Below are 20,331 nucleotides of genomic sequence, written 5' to 3'. Positions count from 1 at the left end.
GTAGTTGAGCAGCTCTCACCTGTGCCTTTAGCACTTTCACCTCCTGAGTGGTGGCATTATTAGTTGCCTGCGACACCCTCACGGCATGTGAGGCTTTGTGTGCCCGCAACGCATTCAAAGTGTCCATAGGTGCGCCAGCCACTGCTTTCTGTGCCACAGGCCGCATGGAAGGTACAAGGGACGCGACTTGCACAGGTGTACTAGATCCACTGCGATTGCCCATTGGCGAAATGACATGCAATGAACTGTGGTCTGTACTTGGCTTTCGGGAGCTTACTTGTCTCCCAGCATTCTGAGATAGTTCAAAACCGCTGACCGCACTGCAGTCGCTGCTTCGTCTGTTCTGGTCAACACGACGTATATTCGTTGAGTAAGGCGCAGGTCCCGTCCGCGTATTGGTTGGCACGCCAGGAGCAGAATTCTTCCTGGAAGATGGAGGACTAGGGGGATGGCTAGAGTATGCTGCGTTTGCGTACTATAGCATCCTGTTAGCCGTGGTACCTTCATCCATCCTGGGACAGTCTAACCCTGTCTGTTATAGAAGATTGCTCTAATCGGCGCCTCCCTTTCGTTGGGGGACTGTTACCCCGAGACCGCGGTGCGGCAGGCCTCTTCCGCGCATCCATAGGCCCGAAAAGCCAACTTTCAACAGTCTCACCGGTGTTCAGTTGTGTTCTGCGCAAAAACATAGTCAGCAATTCTTCAAGGCAAAGTAAGATCACATGACACGCTAACACAGCGGTCCACTAGCGCGTGAGTGGAGCAACCAGCTCGACACGACAGCGAACGTTCGCAGTTATCTGAATAAGCTGCACGCGTAAGGGAATGGCTGCCCCCGGCGCGTAAGGAACGAGTCATATCTAGGCTCAGGCTAACATACCTGGCGAATTTGGTGTCGCCCCGTGTCGAAACGTTTGAAGCTGCTGATCTGCTTGAGCTTGCATGTCATGCACAGCACCAATAGGGGCCTGTACGTAAAGTTCTGTAGCTCCGATCGACGGGCAATTTATTATATAAAGTGGAAGTGCAGAGGGAGGGGTGGAGCGAGCCGGAAGTTTATATGTATGCAGTGAAGGTAGGCGCGCCGCGTCGGGCACGGGCCACCGCTAAGAAGTCGCGATGAGCTCTCACAACTGAGATCGCGAACGAAGCGCAATTCCAGTTTCTTTACCAACACAGAATCCACGTCACCATGGCTGTCGTAGGTGATGCTTTGAGCGCTTTAGGAATCACACTGATGAACTACAGCCTATCACAACCATCGCTGAGAGCAAAGAGCTCCGCGGGCTCAACCTCATCGCGGCGCACTCGCACATTCGCGGTCTGGGAGTGGAGCCAGACACGCTCGAGCCGAAAGCATCGTCGCAGGGACTTGTCGGACAGGAGAAGGCGCGCAAGGCCGCCGCCGTGATCCTCAGAATGGCACAGGAAGGCAAGATCGCAGGGCGCGCAGTCCTGATTGCTGGGCCTCCAAGCACTGGAAAGACAGCCATCGCAATGGGTATGGCACAGTCGTTGGGACCAGACGTTCCATTCACCACGCTTGCATCGTCTGAGATCTTCTCGTTGGAGATGTCCAAGACTGAGGCGCTTACACAGGCGTTCCGCAAGTCCATTGGCGTACGGATAACAGAAGAGAGCGAGGTCATTGAAGGCGAAGTCGTTGAGATCCAGATTGACCGCAGCATCACAGGGGTATGTATGAAGCAAGATTGACTCTGGACGGTACTGAACATTTGCAGAGTAATAAGCAGGGCAAGCTCACAATCAAGACGACCGACATGGAGACCATCTACGATATGGGCACCAAGATGATCGATGCCATGACTAAGGAAAAGATCATGGCAGGCGACATCATCTCGATCGACAAAGCATCAGGCAAGATATCGAAACTCGGCCGCTCCTACACACGATCGAGGGACTACGACGCCATGGGCATCGACACAAAGTTTGTCCAATGTCCTGAAGGAGAGCTCCAGCAACGGCGCGAAGTGGTACACACGGTCAGCCTGCACGAGATCGATGTCATCAACTCGAGATCGCAAGGCTTTTTAGCCCTCTTCTCCGGTGACACAGGCGAGATCCGGAGCGAAGTGCGCGATCAGATCAATACCAAGGTGGCTGAATGGAAAGAGGAAGGAAAGGCTGTGATTGTGCCCGGTGTCTTATTTATCGATGAGGTTCACATGCTCGACATCGAGTGCTTCTCCTTCATCAACAGAGCCCTTGAGGACGAGCTCGCACCCATCGTCATCATGGCAAGCAACAGGGGAAACACACAAATCAGGGGAACCGACTACAGATCGCCACATGGATTACCACTGGATCTGTTAGATCGCGTGGTTATAGTCAGCACACACGCGTACAACTCGGAAGAGATGCAGCAGATCATCTCAATACGCGCACAGGAAGAGGAGGTCGACATCTCGCCTGATGCATTGGCACTGCTTACCAAGATTGGCCTGGAGACCGGGCTGAGATACGCCAGCAACCTCATCACTACTTCAGATCTGGTGCGCAAGAAGAGGCAAGGGCCAGAGGTTACGATCGAGGACGTCCAGCGCAGCTTCTCCCTGTTCTATGACCCTACACGGAGTGTGAAGGTAAGTCATGTGCTAAAGTGCCACTGGGTTTTCTGATGCTAATGCGATGTAGTTCGTCAACGAGTCCGAGAAGCGCCTGATTGGCGATGCAGGCGATGTATCGTTCACCGTCACCAACGGCACCGAGGCCATGGACGTCTCATAAGCATATGCAGCGTTCACTCTTCTAGGCGTATGGGAGGTTGCAATGGGTCGAGCGTTTGGGCATAGAGTGTTCTCGCCCGCAAAAGTCGCGACTTGTAATAACAGAACTATTATTGCTTGCGACCGAATAGAAAGTTCAGCTCGCCGAACGTCTGCTTGAAACAGTAAGACGTTGTGCGAAGGGGAGCGTTGCTCAGTGAGACCTTGCATGAGCCTGCAGCCCTGTGACAGGCTAACGTGAACGTCTTATCGTCTCTTGTTGCCGGGCATGAAGGATAGTATTTCTTCCGAAACGTGAGTTGTTATGTATCGTGCAACAACTGCACCGAGCCCCTTTAGATAATTTAAAGTGTAATAAAGCCGTTGTTCAACACGGTGAAGTTGAATGAACGTAACATCCACGAGGAGGGAAGCAAACCCTGATTCTTGGCGTGTCCAAAACAGCACATGTGGAAATGAAGCATGCGTAGAAGAGCATACGTCACGACCTCTCGCAGTCTTAACTAGTGTGGAGCGCTGACGAGGCAATCAAACCGGCGCAGCCCTTTGCGGACATAACGCACGCGACATAGACATGGGACGCGAATGCCTGACGTTAGGCTCAGGATGCCAATCTTTCACCCTCACAACGAGTGCAAAGTGACCACAAAACCACAGCGAAACCGGTTTACGAGCCGCACAATGCAGGCGTTCCTGCAGCACCATCCATCTCTTGAGCGGATAGGCGGTCTTGGTGTCGCTCCATCGACATGCTGCCGTGTCCTATCGCAATGCTTGATCTCCAACGGCCGCGCGTAACTGGCCGTCCCACATTTAAACAAGCATTTCGCACTCGGCACTCGGGTCGAACAGCGCTAGCTATGCCTATTGGGTCGACCTGGCCTGGGTTGCGACTGCCGACTACTCCGGGGTAACATGGGCACAAGCAGAGGATGTGATAGGAAAAGGTGGGCTGTGTGGGTAGGTGAGCAAATAGTAAGCGTGCGCGTCGTGGGCGAAGTTTGTTTCATACTCCCTTTTTCTTGTGTACTCTGCATTTCCCGCTCTTGCCTTATACCCACCTGTTGGCTACGACTGCCGAGTCAATTCCTGTACCTGTACGCTCTTTCACACCTAAGACACACACACGCGACCTCCTTGCCGGAACCGATATCGCCTTCCAACAGATTTCCGCAAAATCAAACACCCCTCCGGACGATTTGACGCTCTGTTAACTACTGACGGCAACCACACAACCAGAGCGCCATCTTCTTATCACGACATCGATACTGGAGCAGTGACACAGCCTCGCCATGAGACTGTCGATATGTGCCGTCGTGGCGGCGTTGTTCGTATCCACATTGGCAGCACCAACATCAAACCTCGACAGCTCAACGCACACATCGCAAGAGTCAGAGAGCGAGATTGTGAAGAGAGACGGGGATGGCAAGTATTTTCATGAGCCCGGGTAGGTCACACGAAGCTTCGATTAGGTCATCAGTCAGAGCACTCATACTTTCGCAGAGGCGATAACACGCTCGGCCACTATGATAAGCGCTACTTCCACGGCGTGGTCTCTGATGAAGAGCGAAGGGACACACAACAGCACATGGTACGCGCATACTTGGACTTCTTCCGTTCAAACGACCTCGACACTTGGATCGCCCACGGAACCCTGCTAGGCTGGTGGTGGAACGGTCAGGTATGAGAGACCCCTCGTAAGTATTTGCTTCGTTGCTGACACCAACAGCGACTTCCATGGGATTTCGATCTCGATACCCAGGTTAGCGGCGCAACCCTTCGCCATCTTGGCGAAGCCTACAACCAGACCAACTACTCGTACACGTCCGACAACGGGCAAGTGAAACGCAGCTTTCTCCTTGACGTCAACCCATGGATCTGGCAACGCGAACGCGGAAACGGCATGAACATCATTGACGCGCGCTGGATCGACCTCCGTAACGGGCTCTTCATCGACATTACCGGTCTTTCGGAAACACACCCAGACAGCCAACCGGGCATCTGGAGCTGCAAGAACTACCACCGCTACCGCACCGACGAGATATATCCCCTGCGCGAGACGATGTTTGAGGGCGTCATGGCGAAGGTGCCGTACAGCTACGACAAGATCTTGACGGATGAATACAAGGAGACCGCGTTGGTGAACACTCTGTTTAATGGACATGAATGGAACCCTAATGCGAAGGTGTGGGAGAAGACTGAAGAGACAATCAGGCAAGAAGAGGAAGAGAGGAAGAAGAAAGAAGAGGAAGAGAGGAAGAAGGAAGTTGAGCAGGCGCAGGTGGCGTAGTGGGCCAGCTGGCCGTGAACTAGTGTTGACATGTTGGGATCCAGGTTTAGCATTGCATTGTACGGAGTTTGGTATAGCACTACTGGCGCAAGATACCACATCGTTTCGTTTGAGTCAAATGCAGCATATGTCTTCTCTGCAATCCTGATAATTGGCGCTACTGGGAATGAGATGATTGTCAACAGGATCTCAGAACAACCACTCCTACGTCGCTTCAGCAGTATTGCCACGAACGGCAGCTTCGAAGATTACTTCGTACCACTCGTGAAATGCTCCAACTACTGCAACATAGACCATCAAATCAACGCCTGCACCCCTTCAGCATCGGGCAGCACCTTCGACAAATTCTTCCATCGACCGAGGTTCTACGCCGAAACACAAAGCACTCAGGTGCGCCGAGTAGCCTACCGAGAGTCTATGATTCAGAAATCCGAGAAACATGGCTGAGGAATGCGGACCTCGTTCAACACCTGCACATTTCACCGGATCTACGCCAAGTAGCACCTGTACTTGGACAACTTGGCGTGTACGCCTTCCCTTGAGAACACAGAGATACTGCAGCAGATTCGATTGTCTGGACGTCACTACCATGCACCATGTCTTGTGGTTTTCTACCAACGGCACGCACGAGCTACAGGGGCTCATTCCTGCCGCATCTCACTCGTCTCTGATGACCTACATAAAGGTCTCCTTTACATCCGCCTTGCATAATGCGTGTCACAGAAAGGCCGTCCAGTAGCCTTGCTCGCGGGGTTCTTCCCATCGAAGAAGAACTCCGCGCAAGCCTCAGCACCCTACAGCGGAAACGGCGCGCGCCGAACCACGCTCTTGATATCCATCGATTCGACGATCTGTATACCCGCTGCTACCTGAATGGGCGTAGTCCATGCGTTGGGATCGGGAGCGGAATTTGGTGGCGCGAAACTTGGCTCGTGAATCTGGCATACTCGGGCCCAGATGATGTAGGGGTCCGAAGGTGGTGTGGAGGTTGGGATTGCGAGCATACCACCGGGTTAGAACTCTAACATTAGCGATCATGTAGAGATGTTCGTGAACCGAAGGTCCGGGGTGAATACTCAACTCCCTTACTATATGTAACAGACTCTGACTTTGATATGCAGGGTACCAATGTTGCACTTGCCTGGCGTTACAAAGTAGGCTGGCCTGGTGAATGAGCACCGGAGTATCGAGCGGCCGAACGAGCATCAGTGCCGCTCAAGAGTGACGTGCCGAAAATCAACTACATACTGACCTACGTCTCTTGGGTCCGTGTCATCTCCAAAGCCAGTCCGCTATTTCCGTTGTCATAGCTCATGAAGACGCAACTGTTGTGCTTTCAAAATGCAGGTGAGTGAGAGTATCCCACTTGCATGCCATATCGTCTCTTTCGTGTCCCAGTAGATGCGTAGTCTTCAAACGAGGATCTCAATTTCCATAATTTGTGGGCAGACTGCGCCAGTTTTGATACTGTCACAAGTGTTATAAATGTGACGAGGGAGGAGGAATATAATTTGACCTTGGTGAGCCCTCTCGCCAAGTGAACGTTCTCTTGTCGGAGAAGAAGCTGCGAGTCCTTGATGCCGCACAGTGTCTGATCGCTCCTAAGATACTCCGAAGCATCCTAGCCAGCCAGAAGATCACGGAGTTCAGTTGCAGGCCGGCAGTTGGCAAAATCGAAGCAAGCGGGGGAGGAAACTTCTCAGAAGATCTCATCGTCGACTGCCTGAAAGACTCACCACCTCATCTGTGCCACTTCACCCTCTACTCAAAGCCTGGCAATGTTGCGTCTGTGAAAGCAGGAACAAAGCAAGATACTACACTACCAGTTTGCGCACTCGCAGCTTCCTCCACCGCGAACAAGACATGCTCGACCGAACAACGAGTCCTTCGACAAACAAGAAAAGCCCAGCAATCACGACAATAACACGCACGTCCCAACACATGTAGAAATCCATATCCGCATCTACCAGCGCCAAACCAAAGAGCACACGCATTCATATCCTCCACAACCTGACTCTCCTCCTTGCACAGCGAAGCCGCACATTTCGCCCTCGGCATAGCAACAGGCGCAGCCCTGCGCTATCCCCGACGAAGACAGCGCGCGACCACGCAGTCGGCGCAGAAGCCTCGTGATGAGACTGCTGCCCGCCCCCACTACCAGAATGCGAGATGTGGCACACGCCCTCGACAGCGGTGATGTTGTGTCGGACTCGTCTTTCTTGGAGGTGCGTTCCGAGCACGCAGAGAGCGATGCGGCGACACCGACGAGTCCGGGAGTGTGGGGAAACCGCATTTCTGTCGGATTAATGGCAGGGGGAAAGTGGTGCATGTTTGCTGTCCGAAGCGGGGGGATGATGAGGGCGAGGATGAGGATGAGGATGAGGATGAGGACGAGGACGAGGATGAGGATGAGGACGAGGACGAGGTGCCTAGGGGGAGAGCGAGAGTGCGTGACTTGACAAGGCTGTCGAAAGACAACGGGATGGGTGTTTGGCCAATTTCGTGTTGTCCATGCTGGTACCTCCATGGCTATCTCTACCTTTGCATCCTCGTATGTGACACTCCAAACGCCAGGCTAAATGCATACAAATCTCTCTCTCGCCTTACTTGGATGGCATGACAAACAGCTGCGGCTGCATGTTGATCTTGCAGAGCTTCGCAATGCATCCACTGAGCTGGAGCAGCGTCTGCACACCCTCCAAGATGCGCATGTGCGCGAACCCAATCTCCTTGATAAACTCCAACTTGGCATGCTCACTCAGCGTATCAATCGTCTTGGTAACGCGAAACATGGTGCTGATTATGTCATGGCACGAGTAGCCCAGATCCCACAGTTCTTTCAGCGTCGTCATGGCGTCATCTATCCGCTGCTCGTGGCAGGCTTTGATCATGGCTTGGACTTTGATGGGGTGCGGGCTGTCGACGACCTTGAAGACGTTGTCGCCGTTGACGAAGCCGAAGCCGGCGGTTGTGGACTGCAGGTTGTTGAGCGCCTGGCGCATGTCGCCCTCTGCGGAGAAGACGAGGGCCGCAATGCCGTCGTCCGAGTATTGCACGTTCTCGGCTTCGCAGACTTGCATGACGCGGCGCACGACCTGGGCGTCTGTGAGGCGGGCATAGCGCAGGATGGCGCAGCGGGACTGGAGGGGTTCGATGATCTTGTTGGACTGGTTGCAGGCGAATGCGAAGCGGGTCGTGGCGCTGTATATCTCCATGGTTCGACGGAGGGCTTGCTGGGCGCCGCTGGTCATGCTGTCTGCTTCGTCGAGGATGACGAGCTTTTGGCGGCCGGGAGGGAGTGTGACTTTCTTCTGGGCGAAGCCCTTTATCCTATTTCGCACCACGTCGATACCGCGTTCGTCAGAGGCGTTGAGCTCGAGCACAGCTTCCTTGTAGGCGTCGCCGAGCAGCTGTCGTGCCAGACAGAGGATCGATGTGGTCTTGCCGATTCCCGGCATGCCAGAGATGATCATGTGAGGCATGTTCCCGTCTTTTGCGATGATCTTGAGACGCTCAATCGTCTCTGTGTTGCCAACGACATCGTCGAGGTATACGGGCCGGTACTTTTCGACCCTGTTTGGACATTAGATCGAGTGCAGCGAGGCCGGTGAAGGACGATGATTACCATGGCAGCTCATAATTGGCGCCTCCGGCTGCATTGGGGTCCGCCCGCACGCCATTGCTGGCGGCTGCCTTTGAAGACTCTCCTTTCGACATGGTGTGCGGTAAATGTCGACTTTGCTGGAGGGGCTGCAGCTACGCGTAGACGCGCACGACGCGATTGACTTGCTAGCGCCATCACGTGACATCGAGATGGTGGCTTGACGCCGACGTCATGGTCGAGGTGCCTGTCCAGCGTCTGCTGTGGCCGGAGCAGGACAGAAAGGGTTACTATGGTGTGTGCAGTGTTCTGATCTGCACCTGGTTCCTCATCTGCGTCAAAGCTCTAGAAGCTTGATCTCCTCGGCGACTCAAGTGCATGCGTGCTGAAGCTTCTTTCGCCCTGCCTGACGCTGCAGCAAAGCTTTGCACGAGGAGAAGAAACTGTCCGTCTCGATGCACGCAGTATTGACGCCGGCGCGGACTAGGCACTGGAGAAGTGCAAGAAGCGCCGGCTTTAAGCCAGGATGACTGAGACTTGCCATGACTGGGCGCGTGGTGTGCAGTGCATACGCAAGTCGATACGCAAGACACCAGTAGTCACGAGGCAGCCAGCCACCTCTGTGTGCTTTCCGGCGACGCAGAAACTGCAATTGTCGCTGTCTCAGGCTCGGTCAAGCCTGCGCCTCGCCGCTATTGGCTCGGTCTGCGTCGAGGCAGATGTCGAAACGGTTGTTCGCAAATCACGTCTCAAGGGAGAGCACCGCCACGGCGACGCAATGCTCTGGCTGGGGACCAGCGCTGGCCGGCGTCTGGTTGGCTCGTAGACGTTCCAAATCGGCAAGTGCAGCGGCTCCATGGGCAGCCGCACGATCCGAGCAGCGTCCGCAGCAACGCAGCCTTTTGTCTTCCAGACCAGCCTCGATGAGCGTCGTCATCACTGCTGGGCAGCTAGTTGATCGCCCCCTGCACAAATAAGTCTTCCACGCCCGCGCCTATTGTGCACCGCTGCTTTGTCTGCTTGTTCTGCTGTACCGTCGCTCTATTTTATTTATTATTATATCCCTCGTGTCCTCAGACCCTTGACTTAGCCGCTGTTACGCATTCAGCAGCCTGCTACACATAGTCCGGCTCACCCAAAGTCCGACTGCGACCTGTTGCGCGTCAGATTTCCACGAGCCACCTCCGCGTCGACCGGCGCCCGTCACATATAGACAGCCGCCCGGCCTGAATCCGTAATACCAAGACCCGTCATGAAGTACTCCACATTTGCTGCTGCCCAGTTGGTGTCGTCAGCGGCTGCGCTGAAGCTGGCGTCACGAGAGGTAAGTCGTGTCTTGGCTTCCCCAGAAAACGCTGCGAAGCGAAATCCTCCCGGTCGGGCGCCTTATCCGCGAGTCGCAGCGTTCCTGCCCACCCTTGCTTGACCCGGTACTGACGGCACCAGAGCCCCAGAGTAGTCGGCCTCGACATCCAGCGCAGAATCGTCGACGACCCCATTGCCCACGACCAGCTGCGCAGGAGAGGCACCGTCCAGCAGACGCTCGACAATCTAGAGACTCTTTACTTCGCGAACGCAACCCTTGGCACACCAGAGCAGACGTTCCGTCTGCATATCGACACAGGGAGCAGCGACCTGTGGGTCAACTCGTACAAGTCGAGCCTGTGCACAGAGCGCGGCAACCAGTGCGGCGACTCTGGCACGTACAACGCAAACGAGTCGTCGACATATGAGTTTGTCAACAATGCCTTCAACATCTCGTACGTCGACGGCTCGGGCGCCTCGGGCGACTACGCGACCGACACGTTACGCTTCGGCGGACAGACAATACAAAACATGCAGTTCGGCATTGGATACACGTCGAGCTCGCCAGAGGGCATCCTCGGCATTGGCTACATGATCAATGAGGTGCAGGTCAACCGCTTCAATCTGGACGAGTACCCCAACCTGCCGCAGAAGCTGAAGAACGACAAGGCCATCAGCGCCAACGCATATTCGCTGTGGCTGAACGACCTCGACGCCTCGACGGGCAGCATTCTCTTCGGCGGCGTCGACACAGACAAGTACAGTGGCACGCTCAGCACGCTGCCCATCATCCAAGAGCAGGGCGTCTATGCCGAGTTCATCATTGCCCTCACTGACATGGGCGTTGGCAGCAACAAGACGTCGCTGTTCTCCAACTCGAACGTTGCCGTGCTCCTGGACTCCGGCTCCTCGCTCATGTACCTCCCCGACGCCGTCGCGACGGCCTTGTACACGCAGTTCAACGCCCGCTACGACTCGCGCCAGGGCGCTGCCTTTGTCGACTGCGACCTCGCCAACCAGGATGGATCGCTCGAGTTTGGCTTCAGCGGCGTCACCATCTCGGTCCCCTACAACGAGCTCGTCATCACCGCAGCCGTCAGCCGCGGCCAGCCTGTGTGCATCCTCGGCATCGGCCCCGCCGGCAGCAGCGTGTCCGTCCTCGGCGACACGTTCCTGCGCTCCGCATACGTCGTGTACGACCTCGACAACAACGAGATCTCGCTCGCCCAGACCAACTTCAACGCCACCAGCTCCAACGTCAAGGAGATCCAGGCCGGCGCCTCGGGCGTGCCCGGCGCCAGCGTCGTCGCCAACGCCGTCTCCACTGCTGCGGTCGGCACCGGTGGACCGCGCGTCAACAGCCCGTCCGTCACGGGCACAGGCGCCGCCTCGACGGGCGCTGCGATGGCCATGGCGACTGCTGCGCCGTGGCTGGCCGGCGCCGGCGCCGCGATGCTAATGGGCTTCAACGGCTTCTGAACCGCCGCCGACACGTGCAACGAGTTTCCTATTTCCACCTGTCCGCATGACTAGTTTGCATCGGCGGCGTTCAAGGCGTGGTGTGCATGGGCTTGGTGTGCATAGATTAATTGTACATAAAACAGCTCTACACATACATGGTTCTTTACATACATGGCTCTACACATGCATGGCTCTACATATACATGGTTCTATACATACATGGCTCTACACGTGCATGGCTCTACATATACATGGTTCTACACATACATGGTTCTGTGCATACATGGCTCTACACGTGCATGGCTCTACACATGCATGGCTCTACACATACAGGGCTCTACATTTACAGGACTCTACACATACAGGGCTCTACACATGCATGGCTCTGCTTTAAATGGCTCTACTTGCATCGTGTCAGCGTCGCCCCTTACAACAGAGTCAAGGATGTACTCCCAGCAGTACATGCAAAAAGGATGTATTCCTAGCAGTACATACGAAAAGGATGTACCGATGCATTCCTAGTTGCGCCAGCAAGCAATACATGTAGAAAGGATGTGTTCCCGGTTGTGCCAGCAAGCAGCCTATATAGAGTCAAGGATGTATTCCACCCAGGAATTACGCAGAACAGAGCCGTGTCGTCGTGAAAATCGTAGCCCATGGGCTTTTCCGCGCTGGTGGGAACACTGGTGGGAGATGCAATGCCAGAAAAGAAACCACGCCTATGCAAACCCCCCAAACACCAAACCAGGGACGCTGCGAGGACAAAGGAAAGATGCTCAGAACATCTCGTGCCCCAGCCCGCCGTACCCGTCGTCGTCGTCGTCGCCGCCGCCGCCGCCGCCGCCGCAAACCCTGGCCGGCCTGCCCGTGGCGTCTTGTGGTATGGCCGGCCTGCCTGTGGCGTCTTGTGGTATGGCCGGCACGGGCGGCACCGCGCCGCCCGGCTTGATGACCACGACCCGCTCCTCCTCCCTGTCCTCCCGCATGCTGTTGCGCGACACCTTCCGGCTCAGGCGGCTGCTCGTGCGCTTCAGCCGCGTAGACGCGTCGCGCCTGGCACGCTTCAGGCTGGGCTGGCGCGAGGGGACGGGCGAGACGCGGCCGTCGTCGGCGAAGGACGGGCTGAGCGGCGCCGCGTCGTCGGTGGAGACGTGTGCGGGCAGCGGCGGGACGGCGGGGATGCACTCGTTTGCGAGCACGGACTGGAGCTCCTTCTTCGCGCTCGCCAGCTTGAGCTCCAGGCTGCTGACGCGCCGGGACAGCTTCTCCTGCCTACCGAGGTCCTTCTTCGACGGACTTCTTGCGACGCTTCCGGGCGTGCGCGGGGTCGGGGGCGCGCGCCGTCTCGGCCCGCTCGCTGGACCATCTGGGCGCGTCAGTCTCATCGCCGTCAACGACGCGGATCGAAGACCGCGAGTGCATCGACGACGTACCAGCCGACCAGGCGCGCGGCGCCGTGCCCGGCCGCACAAACACCTTGGGCGCGGGCAGCAAGCCCTGCGCCTTCGCGACGTGGTACGCTTCCTCGGCGGCCCGCTTGCGCTCATCCAGCGCCGCCTGCGCCGCGTCGGGCCGTGGCTCAGGCGCGGCGTCGTCGAGGCCCGCCTTGCGCTTGCCCAGCACGCCGCCGAAGACGTTGGCGAAGACGCGGCCGAAGCGGCCAAACGTGCCCTCGGCCGTGGCGACCGTGGCCGCGGCATCGCTCTGCTTGCGCGCGGCGGGCGTCGAGGGGCTCTTGCGGTGGCCGGTGGGCGCCATCATCTTGCGCGGGTGGTATGGCCGGCGCACGGCAGGCGTCGAGTCGTTCTCGTCGCTGAACTTGTCCAGCAGGCGCTCGATGCCGACGTCCTTCCACAGCTCGTCTGGCGGCGCGCGGATGCTGCTGTTGGTGTTGGTGTGTTCGTGGAACCGGCTGACGCGCTCTGCGGGCGTCTCGTCGCTCATGGCGACCCGCTCAGCCCAGCCACGCGGGCACCACCCGAACGCGGATCGTGGGATTGCCTGCTGCGATCGATTCGTGCTGCCAGATGTGTGCGGGCTAGCTGGACGTGCCAATGGCCGTGGGGGACGCTCGAGTCGCCGCGGGCGCGCGCAAGGGCTGTCGGTTGGGAATGCAGTCGTGTTTGTTTTTGTGTCAAACAGACGCGGGCGTTGCTGGGCTGGCACGCGTGAACATCACATGGCCGGCGCTAGTTAGCGACTGCATTCTCACACGCAGCAAACACGCTTGAACGGCACGCTTGTGTTGCTATTATTGGACTTCCAACATCTATTCCTACACGTGCGCCATCGAATACTCTCTGTGATTGGACGTTGTCCATCTGGGCAACTTCGCTCCAACGCATCCATGCACAGCAGTCTACAATTTGGCCTTGGCCTTGGCCTGGGCCTCCTCGGCCAGTCCCTCCTCGTAGCACTCGTCGATGTGCTTCCTGAACGCCTTAGCCGTCTGGGGACGCTTGAGCTTCAATCTGCGCATCGTTAGCACGCTTCTTCAACCTGCAGAGGTCAAACTTACGTTGGTGTCAAGAGCTCGTTGTCGATGGTGAAGGGCTCGAGGAACAGTCGCACGGCCTTGACCTTCTCGTAGCTGTTGAACTTGTTCTTGGTGCCGATCTTGTTGAGCTCCTGCAGTGCAGCCTTCTCGATCCGCTTGTCGCTGAGGATCTCCTTCAGCTTCGCGATGTCGCCCTCGGCGATCTTCTCACCCAGCACCTTCGACGCCCACTGTGGGAACATGTCTGGCGCGACACCGAAGATGGCCACCAGGAACGACTGGTGGCTGTCTCCGTGCACGTACGCTGACGCCATCCATCCGCAGTTGGCGAGGTAGACGTTCTCAATGCGCTCCGGCGAGATGTACTCACCCTGCGCGAGCTTGAGAACGTTCTTCTTGCGATCGACAATCTTGAAACGACCCATCTCGTCGACAAGACAGATGTCTCCAGTGTGGAACCACCCATCTGCATCGATGGCCTTGGCTGTCTCCTCGGGGTTGCGGAAGTACTCCTTGAACGTAGTTGTCGAGCGAACGAGCAGCTCACCGCGAGGGTATGGCTTGTCCGAAGACAGGTACTCCATATCCGGCACGTCGGCCAGGCAGACTTCCGTGTTTGGTGTCACACCGCCGCAGTTTCCGGACGTGAAGTCGCCCTCGTGCTGAATCAGAGAGACAGCGTACGTCTCGGTCAAACCGTAACCTTGTGTGAAATTGCTGCCGAAGACAACGCGGAGGAACTGGTGCAAGCTGGGGTCGATGGGCGCAGACCCGCTGACAAGAACCTTGCAGCGATCCAGGCCAAGACCCGCAGCTACCTTCTTAGCCCAGATACGGTCATAGAGCATGTGTGTGTTGGTGGGGTTGTGCTTGTCATTGACGGCGGCCAGCTTGGTGGAAACGATGTGGCGAGACAAGGCACCCTTGATGCCACCCTGCTCAATGGTAGCTTCCTTGATCTTGGACCCGAAGCGGTTGTAGAGACGAGGCACGCCAGAAAAGACGGTGGGACGCAGCATTTGCAGGTCGTCCACCAGCTCGACGATGTTGCCGTGGAAGTATCCAATCGCTGACCCAGCTGCCAGAGCACCGTGCTCGCCCAGTCGCTGGTAGATGTGGGCCAGGGGCAGGAAGGAGCAGATGATCTGGTCGCCTTCGGCACCGAGAAGAACCATACTTGTACATGTCGCAGCATGCGCGTTGCGGTGGCTAAGCACGACACCTTTGGGGTTTCCCGTGGTTCCAGAGGTGTAGTTGATGGTACAAGTGTCATTGGGCGTAGGTGCATTCGTAGGGAGTGGCTGCTTCTCGCCCAGCGCCTCAACATCACGGATGTAGTGGATAGCCACTCCCAATTCGCTTGCCATTGAGTTCAGAAGGTCGCCCTTAGACTCGCCAGGAAGCTCACCAGCAGACAGTGGGTCCAGAACAACGATAATCTTAAGTGTCGGTAGTCGCGGCTTCAGCTTCAACAACTGTGTGACGTGGTTCATGCCGGTAACGACGCACGCCAGCTCCGCATGGTTGATGATGTATTCAGTGGTGTCGGGACCAAGAGTGTCGTAGATCGAGACAGTGTAGAGAGCCTGCGACATACAAGCCAGATCGGTGATCTGCCACTCGGGCCTGTTCTGGCACCACAAGCCAACGCCAAACTGCTTGGGCTGGGTGATGCCGGCTTGCCTGTGCAGATGAACTAGACCAGCACCAAAGTTCTTGCGGCGCTGTGCAATCTGCTCATAGTTTTCCCAGACATATGCGCCAAATTTCTTGGTGACAGGGTCGTATGGGCGGTGACCGAGGCACTTGTTCTTGGGATGTCTGGCCACAGTGGCCTCGAAGGCCTCATGGGGAGTGTTGATCTCAGGGACCAGGCTGTGGAGCAGAGGCTTGTCTGTGAATCGCCAGTGCCTGTAGACGGCGCTCTTGCCCTCGGACTCAGTGCCTGCGAGTGGCAGACTGTACGGGTGTCCCTTTGGTGGAGGGGCGTGCAACTCCTGCGCGCGCTGGAGCTGTGGGTCTGTGGATCCAAACATGGCGATGACGGCGAAAGGCAGCTACGGCGGTCCAGTGTAGATGGATGCCTTTACTAGACACGAGAGAACAGTCTGAAATGTCTGCCCCATGATTGATGGTTAGCTTACGCCCAGCCAGCGCACACGGTGGATGCTGAAGTCGGAGTCTCCGAGCCGCACAGACATACCAGGGTTAAAACTGGAGCGCCACAAAGTGCGGGGAGAAACAGCTGCTCCAAATAGGCAAATGCACCTGGGCAACGAGAAACTGAGATGACGAGGTGAAAGGACGGATGTGCTGAAATCGCATAGGCGCAGCAGAGCAAGGAGTTCGAGGATGCGCTGGATGTTAAGGACGAACCCACATTCCTTCTCAAAGATACCGAGGCACGGTAAAGCTGCCTAACGCTTGTAAAATCGGGGCCAAGCTCCTAGAGCGCTGGACTCGGACATGGCGATGCCTTTCGGGCAATGCTGCGCCGATCAAGAGCTGGAGATTCCGCATCCTTCGCGGCCAATCTCTTGTCGTCCATTACGGCGCAATCTTTGTGTGTGGATCTCACCACCCAGGTTTTGCCCTCGATGGCAGACCTGCGGACGTCATGAAAACGACGAGCTCACATGCAAAACGAACAATGACGTTTCACATGTCGATCTGGAAGACCACGCGGGAGCGATGCGCGACATGCAGCGGGAGCCAGCTGTTCGGCGTTCGAGTGATTGGCTGCTCGGGATCACAGGTCCATTTGGACGCTTCAGGGATCGCCTCGGCATCTTCACCACGCCAAGGACTCCATTGGGACATGTTACACAGCTGAGGACGCAGCAAACGACGAGCATCGATACTTTCCGCATGCAGTATGTTACACCTCGCACGGCGATTCACACCGTGAGGTCCAGGTCCCGGGCCAACGGGCTTGGGTTCCTGGGGCGTGTACTACCACAGGCGCTGTTGGGCGTTGCCTTCGAGCCTGACTCGGAGCAGTTCATCGGAGCATCTCAATGGAGTAGCTCAGATCTAGAGGATTGCTTTTGCTGAACGTTCATTCACCCGCATCGTTTCTTCAAAAGAAAGACATCTGCCAATCTGCCCAGTTGAGATTCAATCTCCGTCATTCTGTTCAGCTCTTGCGATCACCTCTTTAAGAAACTGTCATCCGGTCCAACATGACTGATAGGAGATTGCCCTCCGTTCAACAGGCTCACAAAGCATCCACAACGCGTGGAAAAACAAACATCAACAGCCCGTGATCCTAGTAAAGCAATCTAGGGCTGCATCGTAGCTGCATGGAGTGGCGCGCCTCGACAACATTCAAATGCCCAGCGAACCATGTTGCTACCCTACCTTAGTCCAAGCACGACTGAACATATCGGAACCATCACTACACTGACCGATCAGCTTCAACACATCGAGCCACACTGGTACCATTGTTCGACGCTCCTACGAAAAATCACCATGGAGACGTCGACTCGCCGGTGGAGATTGATCTCCTGCTGTGATACCACAAACCTGCAACGCCTCGTTTTCGACGTTGCACAGATTGAGGGCCCCAAACACTCGAATAGCATGATAATCTATTTTCCCCGAGCCCACGCAGCGATCTCGCAAAGGATCATACACCCTTAGGACCCGCGCCATACCAACGGCACGAATGACTCCAGATATCCCAACTCGAAACCCCCTCCGACGCACAAGATATGCATGTCGATGCCAGAAATGTTCCCGCGTCCTCGATACTTGCCATTGTCGCTACGCTGGCCTCGGTCGCGCTATTGAGCTTCTCGCTCAGAGCTTATACTCGTGGAAGACTCCTACGCAGCCTCGGTACTGATGATTGGCTGCTTCTCGTTGCAACAGTAAGTCAGGTGTTACTGTAGTTCATCGAGCTCTACTAACACTAGCTCTCAGTTGTGTGCCATTGGAGTCATTGTGTTGGTCGTCGTACTGAGTGTGGGAAATCAAAAATGGCCCGCTGCGGCAGATGATGACCGAACGACATCGCTACTGCTGTGGGTAGTTAATCTGCTTCATACATTAGGCATTGGATTCGTCAAGCTTTCGGTAGCACTCACCATGCTGAGACTTGACACCCGTAGCTGGCACCGACACACCATTTGGGTGTATATCTGTAAGTCTGAGATGTGGCAAAGACGTGGTCATTGCTAATCTTGACAGGCTTTGCGGCCTTCTTTACAGTCCTCTGGTTCGGTTCTGCACTATTGTTTGCAGGCCCTATCACTGTCGACTGGAGCTCGACCAGTGAGCCCGAAGCTGTATGGAGACTCTTTGGCTTCGTCAATAGCATACTGGACTTGCTCACAATCTTTCTGGTTGTCTTGCTTCCTCTGCCTCTACTCCGGGACCTGGAGCTCAAACTCTTACGCAAGATAACTCTAGTTGTAGTCTACATGTTTACCGTTACGGTTATAGCTGCCGCAAGCGTGCGAACATACTTCCTCCACACTCGCTGGCAGAACACGGGAACAGACGACCCTACACCACTGATCCTAATGTGCTCATCCATCGAGCTCACCTTGGGATTAACAGCAGCCTCACTCCTCACACTGCCGACCTTCTTCTCCTCACTCAGCCACCATAGGCCCAGCAAGACGAATTCCACCTCTATCGACTCCTCACCACCCCGCTACCCATCCCACACCTACGCATCGACCGAAACTGTCATACATCACCCAGATGCTACCTCGTCGCGCTTTCACGACGACGAGTCAAACCTCGACTTCGACATCGAGACGCCAAACCGCACACGCACACATACCATGCGGACGCGTGGCACCCACAGTCGCAATGTGTCTGACTGGAGCCAGTTCTCTGGATTCACATACTACACAACTACAGCCAACTCTGGCCCGACCTCGCCGCGCCGATCGCGGGTTGCTAGTATGAACGAGATGGAGATGCGGACCAGAACGATTGGAGTGGGCAGAGCGGCGGATGATGCGAACATGAGTGCGAATATAGGGATTGCTGTTACGACGCTGCACAACAAACCTGTGCGAGATTCTGAAGCGGGCGAGGATATGGCAGAGTTGGCAGAGCTGGCCAGACTGTTCGCCGACAAAAGCAAGGATTGGGGAACGGAGACGTGTCGCAGCAGGCGCACAAGTGTGACGGCGGAAGGGTATCACACCAGTGAGCACATGTCGAACAACACAGCCGCAAGATAGGAGTTGCACGACCGCTTCTCGGACCTGCATGCTTGAAATGACAATGCTCATTTTGATAGCTATATAGAAGCAGCCTACACTCAACGGAGCAGTTCTTCGATCATTGACTACCAACGCCTAGCACCCCTTCGCCAGTGCTAAGCATGCAACTTACCGCGCCCTTCTCCATGCTATTAGCAATAACCATTCGGTTCGCAAAAGCGGACATCATCGCTCGCTCACTCTGTACCTGCACCTCCTCCAGCTCACTCCGTGGCTACGCCTTCACCTTCAGCTATCTCCCAGCACCATCCGCCGCAGCATCTCCCATCTCCCCCCTCCTGACCATAACCGACCACTGCATCTCCCCGCTCCCAATCGGCGCATGCTCACAAGACATCACCTACCTGCGGGAATACAAGAACACAACCAACGGCTACACGTTCAAGTACCACCGCGAGCTCTTCGGGCCTGACGAGTACGAGATCGAAAACAGCGGCAGGAGAGACGTGCCTGTCAAGCACGCCCATGAGCTGGAAGATGTTGAGCAGCACTGTGATGGCATATGTAGCAAGCTCGATGGCAGTATGAGGGGTAATTGCGGCGGGCGTGCTTGTAGAGCGCAGGTAAGCAGATCTCGACTGGGACCTAGTCTTTGCTAATGGGCGCAGTGGTTCGATGTGCCGGACCAGATGGCGTGGGCGGAACTTTGAAGGGACGTCAGCGATAAGAGGCAGGATCTTGGGAAACAGGTTGGATCAGCATGCAGTGTGAATGCAGTAGAATTGTTGCGGCTAGATGACCGCAATATGCTCGCTGAGATGGATATATCGCTCGCTGAACGCCGTACATGCTGTGTAAAATGTGCTAGTCCTCCTCTAAAATGTTCAGATATGCTCAATACCCCTGTCGCCGTGGGTCGCGCCAGACATTGTACTCGTTGCTGGGTTTGCTTCCGTTTGCTCGCCTCTCTGCGTCTATTTGTCTACCAGTCAAAGCCACGACCTAACCCTCCTCTTCTTTGCCGCCTCATCAGTCCCACTCTCAGCGAACTCGAAATGCTTTCGCTTCTCCTTTGGTCGACTGGGTATCGCCGTTTCTGGTGGTGGATTGTTGACGCCGCCATACTTTTGCTTGAGAGTGTCGAGGCTCATCTTATAGGCATCCTTGGGTACCTCTCCCCTCTCCTCTGCTGCGGCCCTCTGATCGTTGTAGATCTTCTCTTCGGCCCTGACAGCAGCCTGCAGCTC

At 56.0% G+C, this 20,331-nt stretch overlaps 7 protein-coding genes across 7 annotated transcripts; 4 read left to right on the top strand and 3 right to left on the bottom strand.

The window, feature by feature from the left end:
- Positions 1 to 1,151: 1,151 nt before the first annotated feature.
- On the top strand, positions 1,152 to 3,109 carry M421DRAFT_422464 (reptin). Its single transcript, XM_033593171.1, has 4 exons — positions 1,152 to 1,201; positions 1,249 to 1,695; positions 1,743 to 2,603; positions 2,656 to 3,109. The coding sequence occupies exons 1-4, from the start codon at positions 1,193 to 1,195 to the stop codon at positions 2,746 to 2,748; spliced, it is 1,410 nt and encodes a 469-aa protein (XP_033447110.1). The 5' UTR covers positions 1,152 to 1,192; the 3' UTR covers positions 2,749 to 3,109.
- Positions 3,110 to 3,559: 450 nt separating this feature from the next.
- Positions 3,560 to 5,225, top strand: M421DRAFT_422463 (uncharacterized protein). Its single transcript, XM_033593170.1, has 3 exons — positions 3,560 to 4,194; positions 4,251 to 4,428; positions 4,477 to 5,225. Exons 1-3 carry the CDS (start codon positions 4,040 to 4,042, stop codon positions 5,035 to 5,037), a joined length of 894 nt encoding a protein of 297 aa, XP_033447109.1. The 5' UTR covers positions 3,560 to 4,039; the 3' UTR covers positions 5,038 to 5,225.
- A 2,415-nt stretch (positions 5,226 to 7,640) lies between these two features.
- M421DRAFT_66650 (replication factor C subunit 4) lies at positions 7,641 to 8,754 on the bottom strand (the record flags this gene model as incomplete). The annotated part of the gene is made up of 2 exons (XM_033596341.1): positions 7,641 to 8,610; positions 8,663 to 8,754. 2 exons carry the CDS (start codon positions 8,752 to 8,754, stop codon positions 7,641 to 7,643), a joined length of 1,062 nt encoding a protein of 353 aa, XP_033447108.1.
- Positions 8,755 to 9,890: 1,136 nt separating this feature from the next.
- M421DRAFT_66940 (candidapepsin-4 precursor) lies at positions 9,891 to 11,422 on the top strand (the record flags this gene model as incomplete). The annotated part of the gene is made up of 2 exons (XM_033596362.1): positions 9,891 to 9,962; positions 10,085 to 11,422. 2 exons carry the CDS (start codon positions 9,891 to 9,893, stop codon positions 11,420 to 11,422), a joined length of 1,410 nt encoding a protein of 469 aa, XP_033447107.1.
- Positions 11,423 to 12,180: 758 nt separating this feature from the next.
- Positions 12,181 to 13,348, bottom strand: M421DRAFT_6757 (uncharacterized protein; the record flags this gene model as incomplete). Its single annotated transcript, XM_033596415.1, has 2 exons — positions 12,181 to 12,770; positions 12,838 to 13,348. 2 exons carry the CDS (start codon positions 13,346 to 13,348, stop codon positions 12,181 to 12,183), a joined length of 1,101 nt encoding a protein of 366 aa, XP_033447106.1.
- A 321-nt stretch (positions 13,349 to 13,669) lies between these two features.
- Positions 13,670 to 16,195, bottom strand: M421DRAFT_208245 (acetyl-CoA synthetase-like protein). The gene is made up of 3 exons (XM_033588194.1): positions 16,105 to 16,195; positions 13,923 to 16,018; positions 13,670 to 13,875 (listed from the first exon to the last, which is right to left on the bottom strand). The coding sequence occupies exons 2-3, from the start codon at positions 15,935 to 15,937 to the stop codon at positions 13,764 to 13,766; spliced, it is 2,127 nt and encodes a 708-aa protein (XP_033447105.1). The 5' UTR covers positions 15,938 to 16,018; positions 16,105 to 16,195; the 3' UTR covers positions 13,670 to 13,763.
- A 1,090-nt stretch (positions 16,196 to 17,285) lies between these two features.
- M421DRAFT_208234 (uncharacterized protein) lies at positions 17,286 to 19,194 on the top strand. The gene is made up of 3 exons (XM_033588193.1): positions 17,286 to 17,773; positions 17,826 to 18,045; positions 18,093 to 19,194. The coding sequence occupies exons 1-3, from the start codon at positions 17,615 to 17,617 to the stop codon at positions 19,100 to 19,102; spliced, it is 1,389 nt and encodes a 462-aa protein (XP_033447104.1). The 5' UTR covers positions 17,286 to 17,614; the 3' UTR covers positions 19,103 to 19,194.
- The last annotated feature ends 1,137 nt before the right edge of the window (positions 19,195 to 20,331 follow it).

The sequence above is a fragment of the Didymella exigua genome (genome assembly GCF_010094145.1).
Source record: "Didymella exigua CBS 183.55 unplaced genomic scaffold M421scaffold_20, whole genome shotgun sequence".
Lineage (NCBI taxonomy): Eukaryota > Fungi > Ascomycota > Dothideomycetes > Pleosporales > Didymellaceae > Didymella > Didymella exigua.
This window is presented reverse-complemented; position numbering and strand designations above follow the sequence as displayed.

Excerpts from the sequence above, each read along its gene's own strand:
- M421DRAFT_422463 (XM_033593170.1), top strand. The coding sequence starts at position 4,040 with ATGAGACTGTCGATATGTGCCGTCGTGGCGGCGTTGTTCGTATCCACA. Across the intron at positions 4,195-4,250 it reads AAGTATTTTCATGAGCCCGG|AGGCGATAACACGCTCGGCC; the intron begins GTAGGTCACACG and ends ATACTTTCGCAG. Across the intron at positions 4,429-4,476 it reads GCTGGTGGTGGAACGGTCAG|CGACTTCCATGGGATTTCGA; the intron begins GTATGAGAGACC and ends TGACACCAACAG.
- M421DRAFT_208234 (XM_033588193.1), top strand. The coding sequence starts at position 17,615 with ATGCATGTCGATGCCAGAAATGTTCCCGCGTCCTCGATACTTGCCATT. Across the intron at positions 17,774-17,825 it reads GGCTGCTTCTCGTTGCAACA|TTGTGTGCCATTGGAGTCAT; the intron begins GTAAGTCAGGTG and ends ACTAGCTCTCAG. Across the intron at positions 18,046-18,092 it reads CACCATTTGGGTGTATATCT|GCTTTGCGGCCTTCTTTACA; the intron begins GTAAGTCTGAGA and ends TAATCTTGACAG.
- M421DRAFT_208245 (XM_033588194.1), bottom strand. The coding sequence starts at position 15,937 with ATGTTTGGATCCACAGACCCACAGCTCCAGCGCGCGCAGGAGTTGCAC. Across the intron at positions 13,876-13,922 it reads AACGAGCTCTTGACACCAAC|ATTGAAGCTCAAGCGTCCCC; the intron begins GTAAGTTTGACC and ends AACGATGCGCAG.
- M421DRAFT_422464 (XM_033593171.1), top strand. Across the intron at positions 1,696-1,742 it reads TTGACCGCAGCATCACAGGG|AGTAATAAGCAGGGCAAGCT; the intron begins GTATGTATGAAG and ends GAACATTTGCAG. Across the intron at positions 2,604-2,655 it reads ACCCTACACGGAGTGTGAAG|TTCGTCAACGAGTCCGAGAA; the intron begins GTAAGTCATGTG and ends AATGCGATGTAG.